This window comes from Leguminivora glycinivorella, chromosome 16, assembly GCF_023078275.1.
Source record: "Leguminivora glycinivorella isolate SPB_JAAS2020 chromosome 16, LegGlyc_1.1, whole genome shotgun sequence".
NCBI classification, from domain to species: Eukaryota; Metazoa; Arthropoda; class Insecta; order Lepidoptera; family Tortricidae; genus Leguminivora; species Leguminivora glycinivorella.
In genome coordinates this window covers 11,242,829-11,262,557 of record NC_062986.1, presented here as the reverse complement: position 1 = coordinate 11,262,557, position 19,729 = coordinate 11,242,829, and the positions used below count along the sequence as shown (strand labels likewise).

Genomic DNA, 19,729 nt, shown 5'->3' with positions numbered 1-19,729 from the left:
TACTGAATCATGCCGTAAAATGATAACATTAAACGGTTTTAATGGCTTGTAATAGGAATTATAAAAACGACAGGTACATCTGATGATATACTCGTAACTAATCAGTTAACACTGGCAATTGGTTTTAATCTATCAGATAACTATACAATTTAGAAATTATTATTAAGATAAGTTTCGTATCTGATAAAAATAGTTCCATCTAAAGGATTTAAAAGGAAAAGTAAGAATAGCCTCAAACGAGAACTTCATGAAATAATTTTGCCGCCGCCGAAAGTGAAAAGTTGGTAAAGCGCAAGCCTTGAAATAAATGGGGTAGTAGAGTAGAGAAAGGATTATGAGTAAAAATCTGAAACTATGACTGAGTCTGAGTACGTGGCTGAGCTAAAAACCCCATTGAACATAATAAGACAAACGGTATTTTCGTACAGCAATGTATGGTTCTCACCCGTTACCGCGACAAGGCAAGTACCAAGGATTGCTCCTTTTGGCACCGCGGCCGGTAGATTTCATTATAATAGGTACAAATACACAATCATTATTGTATAATAGGTATACATTCATTCATCATAAGTTACCGATATTTGATCGCAACTGTGACGACTAAGGCAGATTTGAATGTACATTTTTAATAATAAATTCTTGCAATGATGAATACAAGACGTTGACTTGTTCGTAACGAATGTTTTTTTAGTTAACCTACAATTAAGTATTAACCCAGTTAATATAGATACACCTTAGAAAGAAATATTAAAATAAAAGAAAATAAAACTGTTATTGCTTTTATTTTCGGCATACTCAAAATCGGAATAATCTATTTTTGATTATATTATTAATTATTTATTCGCTTACTTAAAATTGAGGGGCTGCTGATAAAATAACACAACAGAATAATAGAATATTGACATTGTCATGATATTTCACTCAGTTGAATATGGCATCCTTAAACAGATTTATTGCCTATCTAAAGAGGTTTGATATCGTATCATATCACTTGATTAACTTTAAGAGTAGCATATATATTATCTAAAGAGGTTTGCTAAAAAAGCTCGCGATAAATTTAATTTGTTAATAGCGACGTAAATATCGTAGTGGAAAGGCAGCCTAAATAAAATATTTTTTTAGCTATCAAATTACACCACATATCGAATGACAAGGCATGTCCATATTGTGCAAACTCTGAAAACAGCTCACCCCCGCCGAGCTCTGATAATTACTGACCAACCAACATTTCTTTTAGGTTCATTAACAAACATACATTTAAGTATTACGACCTAACGTACATACATACATTTAAGCCTGTATCCCATAAAGGGGTAGGCAGAGTACATGAACAACTCAAGTTTCAGTGCAAAAAAGGGATTGAAAGAGAACGAAAACTAACGTAATTTTACTTAATCCCCAAATAAAAATTTATTGCAAAATTAGAAACATCCAAAATCATAATCGCAAAGGGTTATTGGAAAATTTAGCAAAGGTTCTAACTGTAATATAACCGATAAAGATAGAAATATGAATTGCGACATAACCTGAATTTTAAATTAGGACTCCCACTTCAAACAAAGATGACGATGACACATAGTCAGTGGTTACTCCGTGTAGGCATTTAACAATAACAAATGTGTACATTGAGAAATATTTTGTGAAGTTTCTAAAGATTTAAAAATAAAGTACGATTTTCACTTCCTATTTTACTTCCTTTGGATATATCAGCATTTACTTGACACAAAACGATTAATATGGGTTCGAGTCCCACGCTGGTCAGAGTTGATCGCTATTGATTTTCTCACTGCAATTGACACCTGCATTTAGAATTATTTATGTAAAGGAAAAGCCAATCTGAACTGATAAATGGCATACATGAACGGTTATATTATGCAACCTGAAATATTCGCTAATAAGATAAAAGCCAAATAATATATGATTGATAGTTCTAATTAAATATTTCCTGTAGGAAAATACCGCGAGGTGCTACTATTTACTTACGTTTCCTTAAGAGACAACGCATTATGGATAGAACTTTACCGCACGTTTAGCAGGCACTGCATAAGGAAACTCCTATTAAGATGGAACATTTGGCAATCCAGTAGTACAAACCGATACTATTAGCAAAGTCTACAATGAGTCGTTAAAAATAACTGCCGCCTGTTGTCCAGTTACGGGCAGATGATGCGGTGCGCAAAACTGTCAAGTGTCAACAGTGAAAATGCCGATTAGAATTAATCTACGTTCTGGTGTGGCCCTTCGTCCATTATAAAATTTTCCACATTAAATGCAGTTTATTTGACAGAAAATTTTACAGCGATTTTGAAAGCGCATCTCTGCAAGAATTATGTCAAACGTCTCATAATTTCAATTTCATAGATATTAGACATTATGATCGATGAAAAGATCTAACCTAACGTGCAAAACCTTGACTCAATACTTAATTTTACTTCCGAAGTTTTCAAATCTTTAAAAGCAGCGTCAGACGAGGGAAAAGCACTGACCGAATCGGTATTTCGAGCGCGTGTTTATATACGTTCTAACACGGCACGAGCCACAGTAGGTATAACACGAATATTGTCAAAATAGTGTTCGATAACATGTCGTGCCCTGTTATCGATATTGATACTATGGTAAAAGGGCACTATAAAACATCCGCAAGTACAATTATTATCGCAGCTCCGCGAGCGCATGAGGCAGTTCTTACTCATAAAAAGTAAAAACAAATAAACCTGTTGTATTGTTCTTTCGCAAGACGACCTCGCCTTTGCGATGATAAGAACAATGCATTTTCATCGATTTAGAGACACCTGTAGCTTTCGTAAGTTGCTTTTTCAGTAATTTGGTAAATTGTCGTTATAATTTTTGTTTTGACCTAATTTGCTCAAAAAAATATTCGAGATAAAATATGTAACTGTGTTGGATTTAGAATGATATTTTTAACTTGTATAAGTAGTTTGTGCAAATTTTGTCATTTGCGATATGGTATTATGTCATACCTAGCGAAACAGATACAAAAAAATATTCATGTTAAAAAAAATAAGAAACGTCGCTTTGACTCCTTAAAATATGCTAATGAACTGATATTGTGCTGTCTTAAACAATTGCTTTATTAAAATTGCAATAATTTAGCCAAAATGTATTCTTAACATTACAAAAAAATATTAGAGTTACTAGAGTTTACATCTCATCAACTTAAAAGACATGATAAATTAGATACATGAATTTGTGCAAGTTTAATCAATTGCTCCTTAAATAATACGATATTAATATTAATTTTATTTGCGTACTATCGAGTCAAGCGGGCGCAATCCACGCGGCGCGGGTAGTGTAGGTATCAGCGCGGCAGCGGGGAAGGGCAATGACCTCTCTCGGCAATCGACAAACGACGCGTTGCGTATAAAACGCAAGTTTATTTAAACTGTGCGCCCAAATGAAGCTATTTAATTCAAAGCCTGTTGTGTTCGGTATTAGAGTAGCATTTTAACTAAATAATATTTATGTTTCTCAGATATAAATTATTTCAGGCATAAAATAATTCCATTAAAAATTAGCGTGCCTTGTTACTCGTAACACGAATTAGTATGAATATTATGGTCCCGGCCGGCAAAAAGCATTTATCGAAATCTGTATAATTTATTTTGACATTTGTCAAAATATATCAAAATGACATTTTTCATATCCACCCGCTATATCGCTTTTTGTTGTACATTATTTTTTTTTTATAATAGACATTACGATTTACGATACAAGTTACGATTACGGAGAAAAGGAAGTTCGAAACGAGGGGCGATAAATTAAAACAGGACCGGAGGGAGTATCTTAAGTTGACATGAGTTATGAATTTCCTTTTTCGCACGTGTATCATACAACGTCTTGCAGTACAGATGGCCCTTTGAAGTCTTCCTCTACTTATACTTCTCGCGCTAGTGCGTAATAAAAACACCGTCTGTACTGAAAAGTAACTTTATTATATAATTATTACAAACAAATTGTCAAAAGTCATTTTGATCATATAATCTGTCAAAATGTGATTTTGGGTAAAAAATGTCAAACTGGAATTACGAGTCTAAAATGTCAAAAAAGCATGTTGAGTCAAGACAAGACTATCAAAATGTAATTTTGAGTCAGAACTATCAAACTGACATTTTGGCTCGAATCTTATTGACATTTGCTGTCATAACTGTCAGAATGAAATTTTGGGACCAAACTGTCAAAATATATTTGGATCAAAAACTGTCAAACGTCTGAGATCAAACCTGTCAAAATGACATTTTGAATCAAAACTGTCAAAATCTATCATTTGCCATTAAGGTACTATATCTTATACAACGGAATGACTTCAATTTACATTTGGGGTTAAAACGATCATATTGACATTTGCTGTCAAAAGTGTCAAATTGACATTTTGGTCAAAACCGTCAAATTTAAATTTTGCTCAACTTTCAAATTGACATTTTGGTCTAAACTGTTAAATTGACATTTTGGTCAAAACTGTCAAATTGACATTTCGCTCAAAAGTTCAAAACTGTCAAATTGACATTTTGGTCCAAAAAGTAAAATTGATATTTTGGTCAAAACTGTCAAATTGACATTTTGAGTCAAAACTGTCAAATTGACATTTTGAGTCAAAACTGTCAAATTGACATTGTGTTAATTCTGTTATTGTATTGAAATTTTGGCTCAACAGAGTCAAAATGTCACTTTGGGTCAAAAATTATAAATAAAATGTAGGGGCAAAACTGTCAAATTAACATTTGCTTTAAAACGATCAAATTGGCGATTATCTGTTGAACTGTCAAAATATATTTTCGATCAAAACTTCCAAATTGACGTCTAATTTCAAACCTGTCAAAATGATATTTTGAATCAAAACTGTCAAAAATTGTCAATTGCCTTTATGGTATGTGTAATCTGTCGTGTTGGCAACGGAATGACTTCTCTTTACACTTTGGGTATTTATGGGTTAAAACGATGATATTGTCATTTGCTGCCAAAACTGTCAAATTGATATTTTGGTCAAAACTGTCAAAATTGCATTGTGTCAATTCGGTCATATTGCCCTTTGGGTTAACAATGTCAAAATGTCACTTTTGTCCAAAAATGTAAAAATGAAATTTTGGGTCAAAAATGTCAAATTTACATTTTGGGTTAAAACGATCAACTTGGCATTGTTGCTCAAAATTGTCAAATTGACATTTTGGGTCAACTCTGTCAAAACATCATCTTGGGTCAAAACTGTCAAAACGATATTTTGGGCCGAAACTGTCAAAATGACATTTTGAACCAAAACTGTCAAAATCTGTCAACTGTCTTTAAGGTACCTACGTAAGTAGTTTATACAACGGTATGACTTTATTTCTAAGCAAGAACCCAAGTTAGTCTAATTTGACTGTATGACTCATACACCGTGTTTTTTTTCGTTTTCCATGAAATTCGACATGCAGTTAGGTTCATTATCGGGAACCACCTGGTATACAACGTGTTTTTATTGATATCCGTTAACTTTAAGGGAAGTTTGCTTAGGTGAATTACAATTAATTTCTCTAAGAAAAAGAAAGTAATTAAAAAATAAATTTAATGAATCAATTAGTGTAGTAAAAAAAAAGTGTAGTACGGCCTTTATACTTTCAGAATACTATTTATTATGACATGTGACGTCAATTAATAGACACTGGTTGAATGTTATTTTATTCTTGTTTCTCACACGGATTTAACTTATAGGAAATTTTATAGGATGTCACACACGTGTCCAGTAATTAAATTTATTTTTTTAAATAGATCGATAACCGTACAAGTTAAGACGCTGGTTTCATAGATAACATACATACATACATGCATACAATCACGCCTGTTTCCCAGAGGGGTAGGCAGAGATCACGGATTTCCATTTACTACGATCCTGACAAACCACTTTTGCTTCACACACTTTCATAACGTTTCTTATACACGCTCGTCGGTTTCGAGTACTTCTGACCTGGCCTTTTTGCAATATTTCCCCGATTTGATCAAGAAACGATAGATAATTCATATGTAAATATATAGATTCATAGATAAATAATTGTTTTTGACCTAAAGAACCTTTCCTTAAAGTTAACGGAATTCAATAAAAACACAGTGTATACATACACACACGCTGGTTTCTCGTCCATTTTGTGACAATAGTGCCTGGCAGAACTAAATTTTGGGAAAGAAATCGCGAAAGATTTTATACTCCATTTACTGTACCGCCGTGCGTTTAATTTGCATTATAATTGGAAATCTAGGAAAATATAGAAAAAAAAAACGTTACTCTCTTTTGGGTTTTGCATCAGCTCTATGATCAGTTAATCACTTCCTTAAATACTTCCCGTTATAAAAATTACACCCTGTATTGTGTAACGAAAAACTGAAATTAATAGTTACAATAATAAATATAATCACGGTGTATGAATAGGATACTATACTGGATCAAATTACCCCCATATTGGGAGAAAGGCGAATTTACCGCAATTACGAAGATTTCGTAGGGAAATGTAAAATGAAATCATATTTTCGATGCGATACCTTCACGTGTTTTCGAAATATACAGATTGGTCTTTTCGTTAATAATGTAATAAAATAAAGTTCAGTAATATATGTGTAAGTTTTAATTGGGAAGACATGCAAAAAATTGGGAGAATCCCGTCAAATCCCGACCATCTGGCAACCCTAAATTATGCATGACTGCGCACGAGACGTATGTACTTACGTCGCGAGGCAGCGCGGCGTCGCGCCAGTGGCACGCCCCAACCTGATTGGTTATCGGTTGCGCGCCACACTGCGCGAAAATTTAAAATACTTTGCTATTGAAATATCGTCAAATATTGAAAACCCATTGATCAAAACCGCACAAATTAAATTTGATGACTCGATATTATATCTATATAATATAAAGCTACAACCCGACTGACATTTTTCAAAAAATAGGCAGAGGGGGTTTTTGCGGGTGGCAGTGTTTGGTGTGGTCGTATAGAGTTTGGTCCTGCGACCCCGGATAGATCAGACCGTCGGTCTACCGGTTCCGGGTAAAAAAATGTTGGACGGCCTGGCCAAACGGCTAGAGCTAGCCGGGGAGTGTTCGACCAAATGTCATAGAGGACCCTGGGCAGTTTTTGACGCCGCCATTTTTTTTTCAAAATGGCCGACTTTTTTTTTTGTCAATTTTTCAAATTTATCGTAGAGAGCTCAAATTTTGGTCGTAGAATCTCCAAGCGGCCTTGATTCGAATGAAATAAAAAAAAATTGAAAAATGCTACAAATGTGGGAAAACTGGCCACTTTTATTTTGTATGGCAACTTTAAAACCGTAAGAGATAGCCGGGGGGTGCTCGACCAAATGTCATACAGGTATCCGAGTAGAAAAAAGTTGCATTAAAAAAAAATCAAAATGGCCGACTTTTTTTTTTTGAAAATTTTCAAAATGGTCCTAGCGCGCTGAGATTTGGCACACGGGTGGAAGGTGGCCCCAAGATTTATATTCAAAAAGAAAATTTTGAAAAATTCAAAATGGCGGCCTTTGAGGGCCAATTGAAATTTGAATGGAGGTTTTTCTTTTAATTACGATAGCTCCGTAACGGTACAAAGAAGTGAAAAGTGCTCAAACAAATGTTATACAGTCACCCAAGTTCCATCGAATGGCATTAAAAAAAAATCAAAATGGCCGACTTTTTTTTTTGAAAAATTTCAAAATGGTCCGAGCGCGCTGAAATTTTGCACACGGGTAGACAGCCACCCCAAGATTAGTATACAAAAAGAAAATTTTGAAAAATTCAAAATGGCGCCCTTTGAAGGCCAATTGAAATTTGTATGGAGGTCCTTTTTTAAATCCCCATAGCTCCGTAACGGTAGGGAAAAGGTTAATAGTGCTTGAACTAATGTTGTACAGTTATCTGAGGTCCATCGAATGGCATTTACCAAATTTCAAAATGGCCGACTTTGAAATTTTTTTTTTATTTTCGGTCCGAGCGCGTTCAAATTTGGCACGTGGTAAGAACGGGGGCCAAAAATAGAAATGAGAAAAAAAAATTTGGAAAAGTCAAAAACGGTGGCGAGAGGGGACAAAGTCAAATTTCCCTACCAGTTTGTATGGAGGTTTTTTTTTAAATCCCCATAGCTCCGTAACGGTAGGAAAAAGGTTAATAGTGCTTAAACTAATGTTGTACAGTTATCTGAGATCCATTGAATGGCATTTACAAAATTTCAAAATGGCCGACTTTGAAATTTTTTTTTTTATTTTCGGTCCGAGCGCGTTCAAATTTGGCACGTGGTAAGAGCGGGGGCCAAAAATAGAAATGAGAAAAAAAAATTTTTGGAAAAGTCAAAAACGGCGGCGAGAGGGGACAAAGTCAAATTTCCCTACCAGCCTGAGGGAGCGTTCTACAGCCCGACGGTCATTGCTCCGGTCCAAGTTCCGAGCTGCGTACAGACAGTGCTCCCAAGCAAGAAAATATAAGTAAAAGTGTCTAAAAAGCGACTCGGCGGGCCGGAGGTCCAACTTCCCTACAAATCCTACAATCCCCACAGTAACTACGTGGAGGGCCGAAGGCCCGGAGCGTGTCTGACAGGCTCCCAAGTACGCGAAGGCCGCAGGCCGAGCTGCGGGCAGAGTGCTCCCAAGCACGCGAAGGCCGCAGGCCGAGCTGCGTGCAGACTGTGCTCCCAAGAAAACAATAACAAAAAGTATCTAAATAAGCGAAGCGGCGGGCCAAAGGCCCGACGCGGAGCTTCGAAACCCAGCGAAGGCCGAAGGCCGAGCTCCGCGTAGGGCCGAAGGCCCGGAGCGTCCCTGATCGGCTCGCCGGCGGACCGGGAAGTTGGAGCTTAAACACGACCCAATAGTAAAGGTGTCTTAGAGAAGCGAAACGACGGGCCGGAGGCCGCAGGCCGCAGGCCCGTCGTGAGCTTCTCAAGACACTTTTAATATTGGGTCGTGTTTAAGCTCCAACTTACCTACAACTCTCACAGTAACTACGCGGAGGGCCGAAGGCCCGGAGCGTGCCTGAGAGGCTTCCAAGCACGCGAAGGCCGCAGGCCGAGCTGCGGGCAGAGTGCTCCCAAGCACGCGAAGCGCAGGCCGAGCTGCGTACAGACTGTGCTTCCAAGCAGAACGAAAAGCAAAGTGTCTAAAAAGCGACGCGGCGGGCCGAAGGCCCGACGCGGAGCTTCGAAACGAAACCCAGCGAAGGCCGAAGGCCGAGCTCCGCGTAGGGCCGAAGGCCCGGAGCGTCCCTGATCGGCTCTCTGGCGGACCGGGAAGTTGGAGCTTAAACACGACCCAATAGTAAAAGTGTCTTAGAGAAGCGAAACGACGGGCCGGAGGCCGCAGGCCGTAGGCCCGTCGTGAGCTTCTCAAGACACTTTTACTATTGGGTCGTGTTTAAGCTCCAACTTCCCTACAACCCCCACAGTAACTACGCGGAGGGCCGAAGGCCCGGAGCGTGTCTCAGAGGCTCCCAAGCACGCGAAGGCCGCAGGCCGAGCTGCGGTCAGAGTGCTCCCAAGCACGCGAAGGCCGCAGGCCGAGCTGCGTACAGACTGTGCTCCCAAGCAAAACAATAACAAAAGGTATCTAAATAAGCGAAGCGGCGGGCCGAAGGCCCGACGCGGAGCTTCGAAACCAAGCGAAGGCCGAAGGCCGAGCTCCGCGTAGGGCCGAAGGCCCGGAGCGTCCCTGATCGGCTCGCCGGCGGACCGGGAAGTTGGAGCTTAAACACGACCCAATAGTAAAAGTGTCTTAGAGAAGCGAAACGACGGGCCGGAGGCCGCAGGCCGCAGGCCCGTCGTGAGCTTCTCAAGACACTTTTACTATTGGGTCGTGTTTAAGCTCCAACTTCCCTACAACACCCACAGTAACTACGCGGAGGGCCGAAGGCCCGGAGCGTGTCTGACAGGCTCCCAAGCACGCGAGGCCGCAGGCCGAGCTGCGGGCAGAGAGTGCTCCCAAGCACGCAATGGCTAAAGCAAAAAAGCAAACAAGCAAAGCAATAAATCAAACAAGCAAAGGACAAAAACAAAAAAGCATTGCTCAAAACCAAAAACAAAAAGCAAAAGCATAAGCAAAGCACAAAAGCAAAACAAAAAAAGAACACCGCGGGGCCCTCGGGCCCCGCGCACCTTTAAAAAACTAGTTATAATAATATAGACGTCAACTTATGAACATGAAAATTTTTTTGAGGATTTGAACGGGTTGTTATTACAAAATTTTTTTTTTTTAATATAAGCAATCTATGAATGTCGCACACTTTTAAAAAAATAAGATATTTTAATGCCCTGAATCGTACAAGACTTCACTTACTGACTCTAATATTTTTTAAAGGGTTTTAGGATCAATATTAGATTTTTTTTAAATATCATTAAACCCATGGATGAAAATTGCACAAAATGCATATATACATCGGCAACCACTTTGTTTTTAGACAAATACAAATAATTTCTTCTCGAATATTTTTTTGACTGAACACTGCTTAAAAAGAGAAATACCTAAAGTTCGTGCTAAGCAAGTACCTAGGAACGCACAAAACATTATTTTTATATTTGATCAATAGTCTAAAAACTATATGCAAAAAATAAGCAACATGAATATTATCGAAACCTCAAAAGTTATCGCTACCCGACTATTTGCTAGGAGTTTGACATTGATTTACTTGCTAGTGCGTAAGTTACTTTTTCTTTGCATTTTGTTTATATATACTAGCATAAATATTATATTCAAATTATTAATGAATCTACAGTTGTACTCACGTAGTCAATCCACGGACTTTAGCCGCCGCGTGAACTCCTATATGTCTGAAGAGGGGCCTCCAAGTTGGCCCGAAACATGTCGCAGCAATAGCGATATAATAACGTGAGTAGGTAGTAGGTACAATTGTAGATTCATTAATTATTTGAATATGCCTCACGAAAGTTTAACGTGCATATTATATTAGTGCGTAAAAATATTGGTAAGTTACGAAGACGGAAGGCTTGTGTTCCCCTAGACCAAAGAATAACAGAGACGTAGTGGATTAGCATACCTACTTAGATGTGTGAGTTGTCGAATCGTTATTGATAATTTTGTTAATAATTAATTTATGTACCTATTCTTCAGGTCGTTAGTAAATTCTTAAACTTAATACTATTAACCATATCATAATGAAATATAAAATAGCAATAATTTAAACTACTTGTAGAAAACGATATACATTACAAATACAGATTACATAAGTTCGGTAACGCGTATAACCAAATGTAATCACCTATGAAAGTGTTTGTTTTAAAAATAAAATAAAAAAGTGCCCCTGAGGAGCTAAGACGTCACAAAACGGAACCTAAAACATTGCGTTCGTCTAGTGAAAGTAAATTAAGTAATTGATGTTATTTGGCAGCTTGTGATTATTTTCATGTTCTTTCAATCTTGAATGAAGATCATTCATGAAGAACTTAACAATACGATTTAATTCTTCATTATTGTATGTACCTACTTCTACTTTATGGCAGTATTTTTATTTCATTGTCTCTACGTACCTAAAGTGTCTAATAAAGTATAATTAGGAGTATTTTTGAGCCATATATCGTGTTCAATTAAAACTAAGTATATACTTTAAAAAGTTGATTAGAGACATCCCTGTACTGTATGTTAAATTAATAGAGCAGTAAAATCATTGGAAGGGACACTTTATGGGGCAAAGATATAAACTACGGAGTTACGTACTTTTCATTCCATATCCGTTTTTTTTCGTTCTGGAAGGTCAAGTCCGCGGGCGTGGGCAAAAGGCTCGAAGCAGCCACTGTGGCCCAGCATACTTCACGGAACTTGAAATTTCTTTTACTGTGCTGTAATTTCATTTAATTTGACCACTGTTTTATCAATAAAAAGTCACACGATTCACATATTCATCACTTTCCACTTTTTAAAATAGACGCTTAATACCTATTTGTGCGTAAATAAAAATAACAAGGTAACGTTCGCGTAACGCCAGTAGTTGTTATGATTTATTTCTAATACGTCCCGAGAAATCCATAGGTGTTTAATATCCAAAGTTGATAAGAGGCGGCGATATTGATCTACAATTAACTTATTCTTATCCTAGATAGCAACGTCACGAACCATTTCAATATTCACTTTGCGTTGTTACTTTTGTTAGAGATGTTTGTCAAAGAAAAAGGTAAATAACTTAATTTCAAGACAGCATTTTATCAAAATATAACAAATAAGAAAAATGTTAGAGCTAAGTCAACGATTTTGACACTTTGCGTACAAATCTACTGACAAGTTACAAAATTACAAATGTGTCAATCAGGCGAACCATTTTGAGAAGTTTTGTAAAAAGAGCAGGAAACCATGAAACAAGCAAATAATTGATGTGACCGCGTTTGTTTTTGCTTTTAGAACAATAGCCATGTTGATGAACATTGGGAAAACACAAGTGTTTTCAGAACGGTGGCCTTATACACAAAATTCTCAATGTTTCAGGCTTATTAGCTTTAATTTATCAGAGCATTTTCAGAATTTGGGACCCCCCAATTAGCGTAAGTTGTTAACAAAAATTAACTCATTGTCAGTTTTGTGACGACAATTAAGTATGAAATTTCTATAAAAATATTGTTTTTGTGTTAATTACATAAACTTGAAGCAATAATCTACATTCAGAATGTGAAAAAAGTAAATTTTTAGACAGATTTTATGCTTAATTGTCGTCACAAAACTGACAGAGAGTTAATTTTTGTTAACAACTTACGCTAATTGGGGTGTCCCAAATTCTGAAAATGCCCATAAATCTGAGAGACTAAGCTTTGCTCGGAAAGCATACAAAAACCCATGTGTTTTTTCCAGAGATAGGATAGCTAGATAGTTTTTTCAACCTCCCCATAAATAGCAAAATAAATCAAAATCGTTAGAGCAGCTTCCGAGATCCCTAGAAAATATATAGAGGGATAAATTTCCCGTTAAAAATATAAGACGGGCTTAGGTATTTACTTTCTATTGTTTTGTAAACACTAGGTAGAAAATTTTTGATGTCAATCAGAGACAGTTTTTTAGTTACGGCACGTGAATGTGGAAAAACATAGTTTGTAAGTAGGGCAACCCCCAAGGCTGATAGGTGATCAGTGAAACCGACGGTAGAGCATCCGCTCAACTTGCTTCACTAGCCCTGTGTCCGGCGCTCTCTAGTTAAACATTGCATTAATTTACTACATTAAAATCACATAATTGTTTGTATATAACATACGTAACTATGTAATGAAGTAAGTAGGTACAACTTGTACAACATTAAAGTGGCACAATTCGAGACGCAGTGCTTTATATACGTAGTACGTAACAACAGGATAATTTATATATTATACTCGTATTACGAATTGGGGCAAATTTTATATGATGAGGTGCATTAGGGTAATTCCGAATGACAGAAATGCTCGGGTAATTCCGAGTCTTGGTATGGAAATAATGGTGATTTTTATGCGACGTTCGGAATAACCTTAATGCACCTTATGGGAATATGGCATACTTATGACGCCCATCATCACAGAGTTCTCACTTTTCCGGTTTCGTGATACGATATCTAAACATTCTATTCAACGGCCCTTCGTATGTTAACCGGTAAAATGGCTAATGTATAAATTTTCATTCGCGGCCTTACTCATATGTACAGTAGGCAAGTGTTATATAAGATCCTAATTTATTAGTTGCAGACATTTTAACACATGGTACAGTACTTTACATTAAAATAATTAACTTTAAATATAAATTAAGAAATCTTTTCATGTAACTTTTTTGATTTCATTTTCCTAACAAAAAAATTAATTATAATTTCGTCTAAAAAAAATCATCATGTGCATTATCACTTGTCACAATAACACTGTCTGTCATGTCAACAATTGTTTGTTGTAAATGTCGTAAAGGTTCGGCGGGAAAACTGCACATGTCATTGAAGTGGCCAGTTACAGTTAAGTGGTACGTAAAAGAGGTACTAGAATCTGTTCAATGAGTTTTCATTTAATAATCACATAAACAGGGTGTTTTTACGTAGCAAATTTGTTTTTCCGTTTTCTCCAAAAAAACATCGTAAAAGCTATAATGTTTCACGGTTTAATATACTCCAGAGACCGAGTACTATCAGCTGTAAAAATATCTGCATCTAATAAATTAGGACCTTATATAAGTTTATAAGCGGTTTCTGATTTACGATGCGTGTTGGAGTAGAAAATTTTAACAAAAAATGTCAAAGAAAAGTCTATGTTGACTGTTGACCTATTTGCGGATTATGCTCGAAGGTTAAATTAAATTTTTGCAATGGCAGCTCACGTCAAGCGAATCTACGATTGTTCACAAAAAGCAGCCTTTGATTCTCATCTAAAATAAAAACTGACCGAAATATCCATCGAGTATAATTATGCAGACTAACGACGCAGGAAGTATCGAACAGATCACGAACAAAAGAAGCCATAAAAATTCAAATCACAAACGCTTCCGATCAGCCGGCAGTTTGGGCGTCACCTTCGTGGCGCACTTCCTGCGATCGCAGCACAAGAGGAAGACGGCCGGCGCGGTGCAGCGACCGACCGCGGGGCTGTAGCCTTGGGCGCAAGCTCCCTGCATTCTAATCTGACGGCCTCTAATCCGAAGCGCGTGCCTCGGGCTTGCTCTCGTAACATGGCTCAATCGATGTCTTATCAAATTATCAGTCAACTCCACCAAGCGCTTCACGTCTCATTCGTGCCCGATACACGTGCTATCTTTATTTACACGTGCTTATTTATTCAAATCTATCGTAATCAATTCGTAAGAATTGATCGTCGTGATAACGGTAAGTTGGAAACGACGACTTCCCACGGAACCCAAGACATCGAACGAAATATGAATAATCTGCATGCATAAACCTAGAGAGTTACAGCGACTGTCGGCGTTAGTTATTGGAGAATGATTAGCACAAACTCGTGGATTGCCACGGATCGTCAGGTAACCAGTTCCTCTAGCTGAACAGGTTAATGTTGCTAAGTAGGTAGATGAATGAGCTTGTTGCATAGACACGCATATGAGATTAGTCTAAATAACTTCGTATGTCAATATCATGGCCCTTTCTTATGTAATAAACCAATGGGTAGTGAATAGACGGTGAAATATTGTCTTATAGTTCTTTACAAAGGTACAGTACAGGCATGTAAAGTTAACTTTATGACATTTCGTGTATTTCTATATGAAATTGTTAATAAGGTTTAACCTTTGACCGCCAAAGACAACCACGGACGCACACAGTTACAGTATAATACTAACATTTACATTCGCATTCCAATATTGTTTGAGATGGGTCGTCATAATAAAGGAGTGCCGTTCAAAAGGTTAAATAAGTTGTAATGTAAAAACGATTTTTTTTATATATGCAGTGTTAGCACTAAGTGGTTTAGTTAAAAGCATAGGGTATACTTACGACATAGCATTAAGCTTCAAATATGTATCGGCTGGAATTGACTCCTTTTGATTAACAGGTGTAGACGATAAGCGCCTTGCGGTTCGCATCCAACTGCCGCGTTGTCTTCTGAATCCCTTATCACTTTTGAGGACCTGGAGATGGCGCTTGACAATGTCGTGCCATTTTGATTTGACGGTAGCGGGTGAATCACTGGCTGCGTCTTCTTTACACATCTGTAATCCATCACTGAACCTCCTCATGTTCTGTAGATAAATTTCGTTTGATTTTGGTGGAAGACTTTTTCTCCTTTCATCAGTGATAATACCAGGTTCGTGCGAATTTTGTTCCGCTATCCATTTCGATATGAAGTCGTTTTTATCACAGTCGTGCGATATCACTGGCTCTTCTTTGGGCGTCGGTGGAATCCAGTCTAAGCTCACCCATTGACTAGATTTCGGTTTCGATTTAAATATCACGTCTACCTCATCGTCGCAGTCTGAAGAGCCAATGGAACATACGGAGGTTTTCTTTCGCGGGAATCTCGACCGAACTGGCTTGCAAACCGGCGATAAATCTGCACTAACACTATCTTCTCTTTTAACATCCGGCAAACTCTTAACACATTCGATGTTGACGTAAGAGTTTTCGGAGCAGGAAGAGTCAACACTAAACCTAGGAGTACCTCTAGTTAAGGACGGCTTAGACCTTACCACTACTTCTTCACAGCTATCTTCAATAGCTCCACCGCCAGTTTCACGTTCATTTGTTAAGGAAATTCTTCGTTCATTAGATATTTCATTTTCCATTTCTATAATTCTAGCCATACTTGGAAAAGTGCTATCTTTTTCTAATTCAATAATTCTAGTTACTCTCTGAGAGCCTTCTTTATCAATATCACCCTGATTTGTTATTGCGGAGAATGAATGGTCCTCATCCAATCTGATAATTCTGGTTATTCTTTGTAAACTTTCATTGTCTACATCAGTACACACCGGAGAACTTAACGCATCATTCTTAAATTCAATAATTCTTGTAATTCTTTGTGTTTCTTTTTCAGGTTCAGATTCTATTGTGGTCGTATTAAAGTCGTCTAAGTCAATTATTCTCGTTATTCTTTGGGGTTGATTTTCATTTTTAGTTTCCCTCAGATGATACGATGATTTAAAACATTCCTTCTCACCATCTTGATTACTATCTTTGTCCTTAAATTCTAGCATATTACAAGACGAACTAAAAAATGAAGACTTCATATCGAGCTCCAGATATCTTTTGGTTGTAGTAGGTGAGACTTTCTGATCGGAAGGTATCACCTTTTCTTCTAAAGAATTATTGCGGCTCTTTGCCTTCTGTAAGGCACTTTCAGAAAGAAAAACGCAAGGTACTTCTACTTGCATAGACATTTTTCTTCTGCGCGTAGTATCTTCTTTTTCTTGGTTAATATTATTATCTACATCTTCCGGTACCGTTGTATGGGGTAAAATGATAGGAGTCCCGGCCACCATACGCAAAAAGTCTGTAACAGCGGCAATATGTGCGCCAGTAACTGCTCCTTGTAATTTTACACCCGATACTTGGTGAGGCACAAGTTGATTATCCCGTACACACCACACCACGGGCAATGGCCCTTCTGACACCATCGTGCCCGTATTTTAAATTTAAGTTTATAAATTTGCATAAATATTTATTGTTTTTTGAATTAGGGCACTTTATAAAGTTTTGATAACTAGCGCATTTCCGGGGTGCGGCCTAGACTCCGAAAACAAAACAAATACAAGTAACCAAACATGTAAGTATGTTCGTAGGGCGGCATAACGCGATCGCGGCGCGGGTTCGATTTCGAGGCGGTAAGGCGCGCGGCGAGCGTGCGCGTCCGGCGGAGGTCGCGAGAGATAAGCGGTGAGAGTCGCATGCGCACCGCAGCCCCCGCGGCTCACCCCGCCAGCTCCGCGCTACGCCTGCTCTTCAGATTCATCAACACCTTAACTTCTTGTCTAATGCACTTCTCCCAAGATGAATTATGTAACTGGTCTATATTTGGTAGACGAGGACCTCGCGTGCAAATTTAGAAAAATCTATCGACGAGCGACTATAATAGCTTTCCGAATTATTTAATTTGTAATGCATATATTCCGGATTCAGTTATATTATTGTACCGCAAATATTTGTTCATTATAAAGGCATTTATATTCTATGTAAAACATACTGATGATGTAATGATTCCGCAACAAAATTAGTAAACCGTCCGATACTCTTCGTCTTTTATAGTCATTATGTGTAATTTAAACTACATACGTGATAATCCGTTTTGTTTTTTGAAGCTAGTGTCAAGGATCTGGTACTAGTTGAAGAGTGAATAGGTACTTGATTTATCTCATCCCAGGCATTCTTAGTTCATCCTGTCGGATACAGTTAGGTTGTATTGTGATGACCCTATTCGTGCCAGGACGGTCCATCACCAGGTTGTCAAGCATCTTAGTCAATCGCAAACATTGAGCGATTATGTTGAATAAGCATTTCTATTTTACATATATATTTTAGTATATAATTTTGCTACATACGTAGGTCTTTATCGACAAGTAGGTAGTCCACATTTTTATTTATACAAATTAAATATGTTTGATTGCAATACGTTCAAACCTCGGCTGTTTTATCTGGATAGAGGAGAAAGAAATATTTCGAAAAAATGCAAAAGGTTGAATAGTTAAAATACCATCAGGATTCTTATCGCGCACAGACAAGAGGTGAATGTTAAAACAAACACGATTAACATACAAGGATAATATAATTTAATGTCAACGAGTTTCTAAGCAACAAAGCTGGTTTGTATTCCTGTTATTTATATTATTTTTGATCATAATTTTCGTTCTAAATACTTAAGATACTTCAGAAGTAAAATTTTTAAAAGTCATGTCCTGTCCTGATAGGTACCGGTCTGAGAGCTTGGGGTGACATTTCTCGTTAAAAAAAGTAAAATCCAAGGAGACGCAATTCATGCAAAACTTTAATGTTATTAACTATAACAAGCAGCAATAAACTTAAGATTCCGGCATCAGTATCATGTTGAGATATTTTTGTTTATTTTGTAACATACCGATACAATGCGATTGTTAAGCAAAACGATACGTAAGAAGCGTGTGACTTTTCACGACGTACATGTATTTTAAATTCAATACAGATGCTTGATGGTTTAGTTAGCATTAGCACTAAGCTTGTATGTAGTTACTCTCGTTTTACTCTGTCGAGTTTCTCGAAATCTGTCATCGGGCAAACATCAAATGTATTTTGATTAACCTGGATTCCAAACTGTTTCTTTAGTCTTGGTTTGTATGCCCATTGCCCACTTAATATGTAGCTTCAAGTGAACAATAGTTTCTAAAGTTGTCTCTATGCATGTAGCTTGCCTAAATCATCGATATGCGCAAACGCCATAGGACAGTTAGTCTCGGCGCCGACGCAGGTTGGGATGCGGCACCCGTATGTAGCACAGACTCATCAAGCGTTAATTACTCTTTGTGTGTAGGTCAGGCTTTAGTTGACGTACATACCTTAATTATTTTGTTGCATTCTTTGTATTCGTGATTATTAATTTCCGCTTTCTTTCTCGAGAAACGGACAATACTGTTATGTTTCTTGGAAATATATAAATATATAATAAATCTGCTTTAAGATTTTGGGCAAAGACTTCCTTCGACGATTTAAATGTAAATGTTGGTAAGAAATAATCGTAAAGCCTTCTGGATCCCTAGTAACCCTACATAATATAATGTTATCTATTCGGTGACTAAGAAAATTAACATGCTTTAAAATTTCTTTTTAGGCTGAACTTATCATTTTGTTGTGAGAATGTTGAAAGAAACAAGCAGATAAATACGATATTTTACCGTCACAATTCATACGATCCCGTTGAATAAAAAAATATCGTAGACACGTCAACGATTTTCAAATAATTTCTTGATTAACTGATTTGGAAGTTTTCAAGTTCACGTTGAACGCTGCATTATGATGACGCGAATGGCCTCCGCTAACTGGCATATAACTCTCGCCTCAATTCGAGGAATTACTTTCGGCGTGTGGGTTTTTTTTAAAGATGAGTACAGGAAAAATAACAATTACTTTAGTAAATAAATCTGAAGAAGCAGAGTTACTTAAATTTCGTAATAACATATCGGTTAGGTAGACTTAGTAGGTACAAGCATATTAATAGTAGAAATAGACACTAATGGACAAAACGGTTATTGTAGGGTGACAATATTGTTCATAAAATCGGGCCGGTTTTGAAAACCAGAATTAGGTTTTGGATACTAGAATAACATAATTATAATCATATTTATGTATTAAAAA

The 19,729-nt window shown here is 37.3% G+C and overlaps 1 protein-coding gene across 3 annotated transcripts in view; it reads right to left on the bottom strand.

The window, feature by feature from the left end:
* Nucleotides 1-19,729, bottom strand: part of LOC125234387 (tyrosine-protein kinase Src42A) — a 100,576-nt gene that overhangs the window by 44,570 nt on the left and 36,277 nt on the right. Inside the window, exon 1 of one of the 3 annotated variants that reach the window (XM_048140594.1) lies at nucleotides 15,407-17,255. The exons of 1 other annotated variant lie outside the window; for it this stretch is intronic. In XM_048140594.1, coding sequence (XP_047996551.1) covers nucleotides 15,407-17,025 — 1,619 coding nt within the window. In that variant the 5' untranslated portion in view covers nucleotides 17,026-17,255. Of the gene's footprint in view, nucleotides 1-11,691; nucleotides 11,882-15,406; nucleotides 17,256-19,729 lie in introns of those variants that run through there. One more of the 3 variants, XM_048140596.1, reaches the window with a different exon arrangement.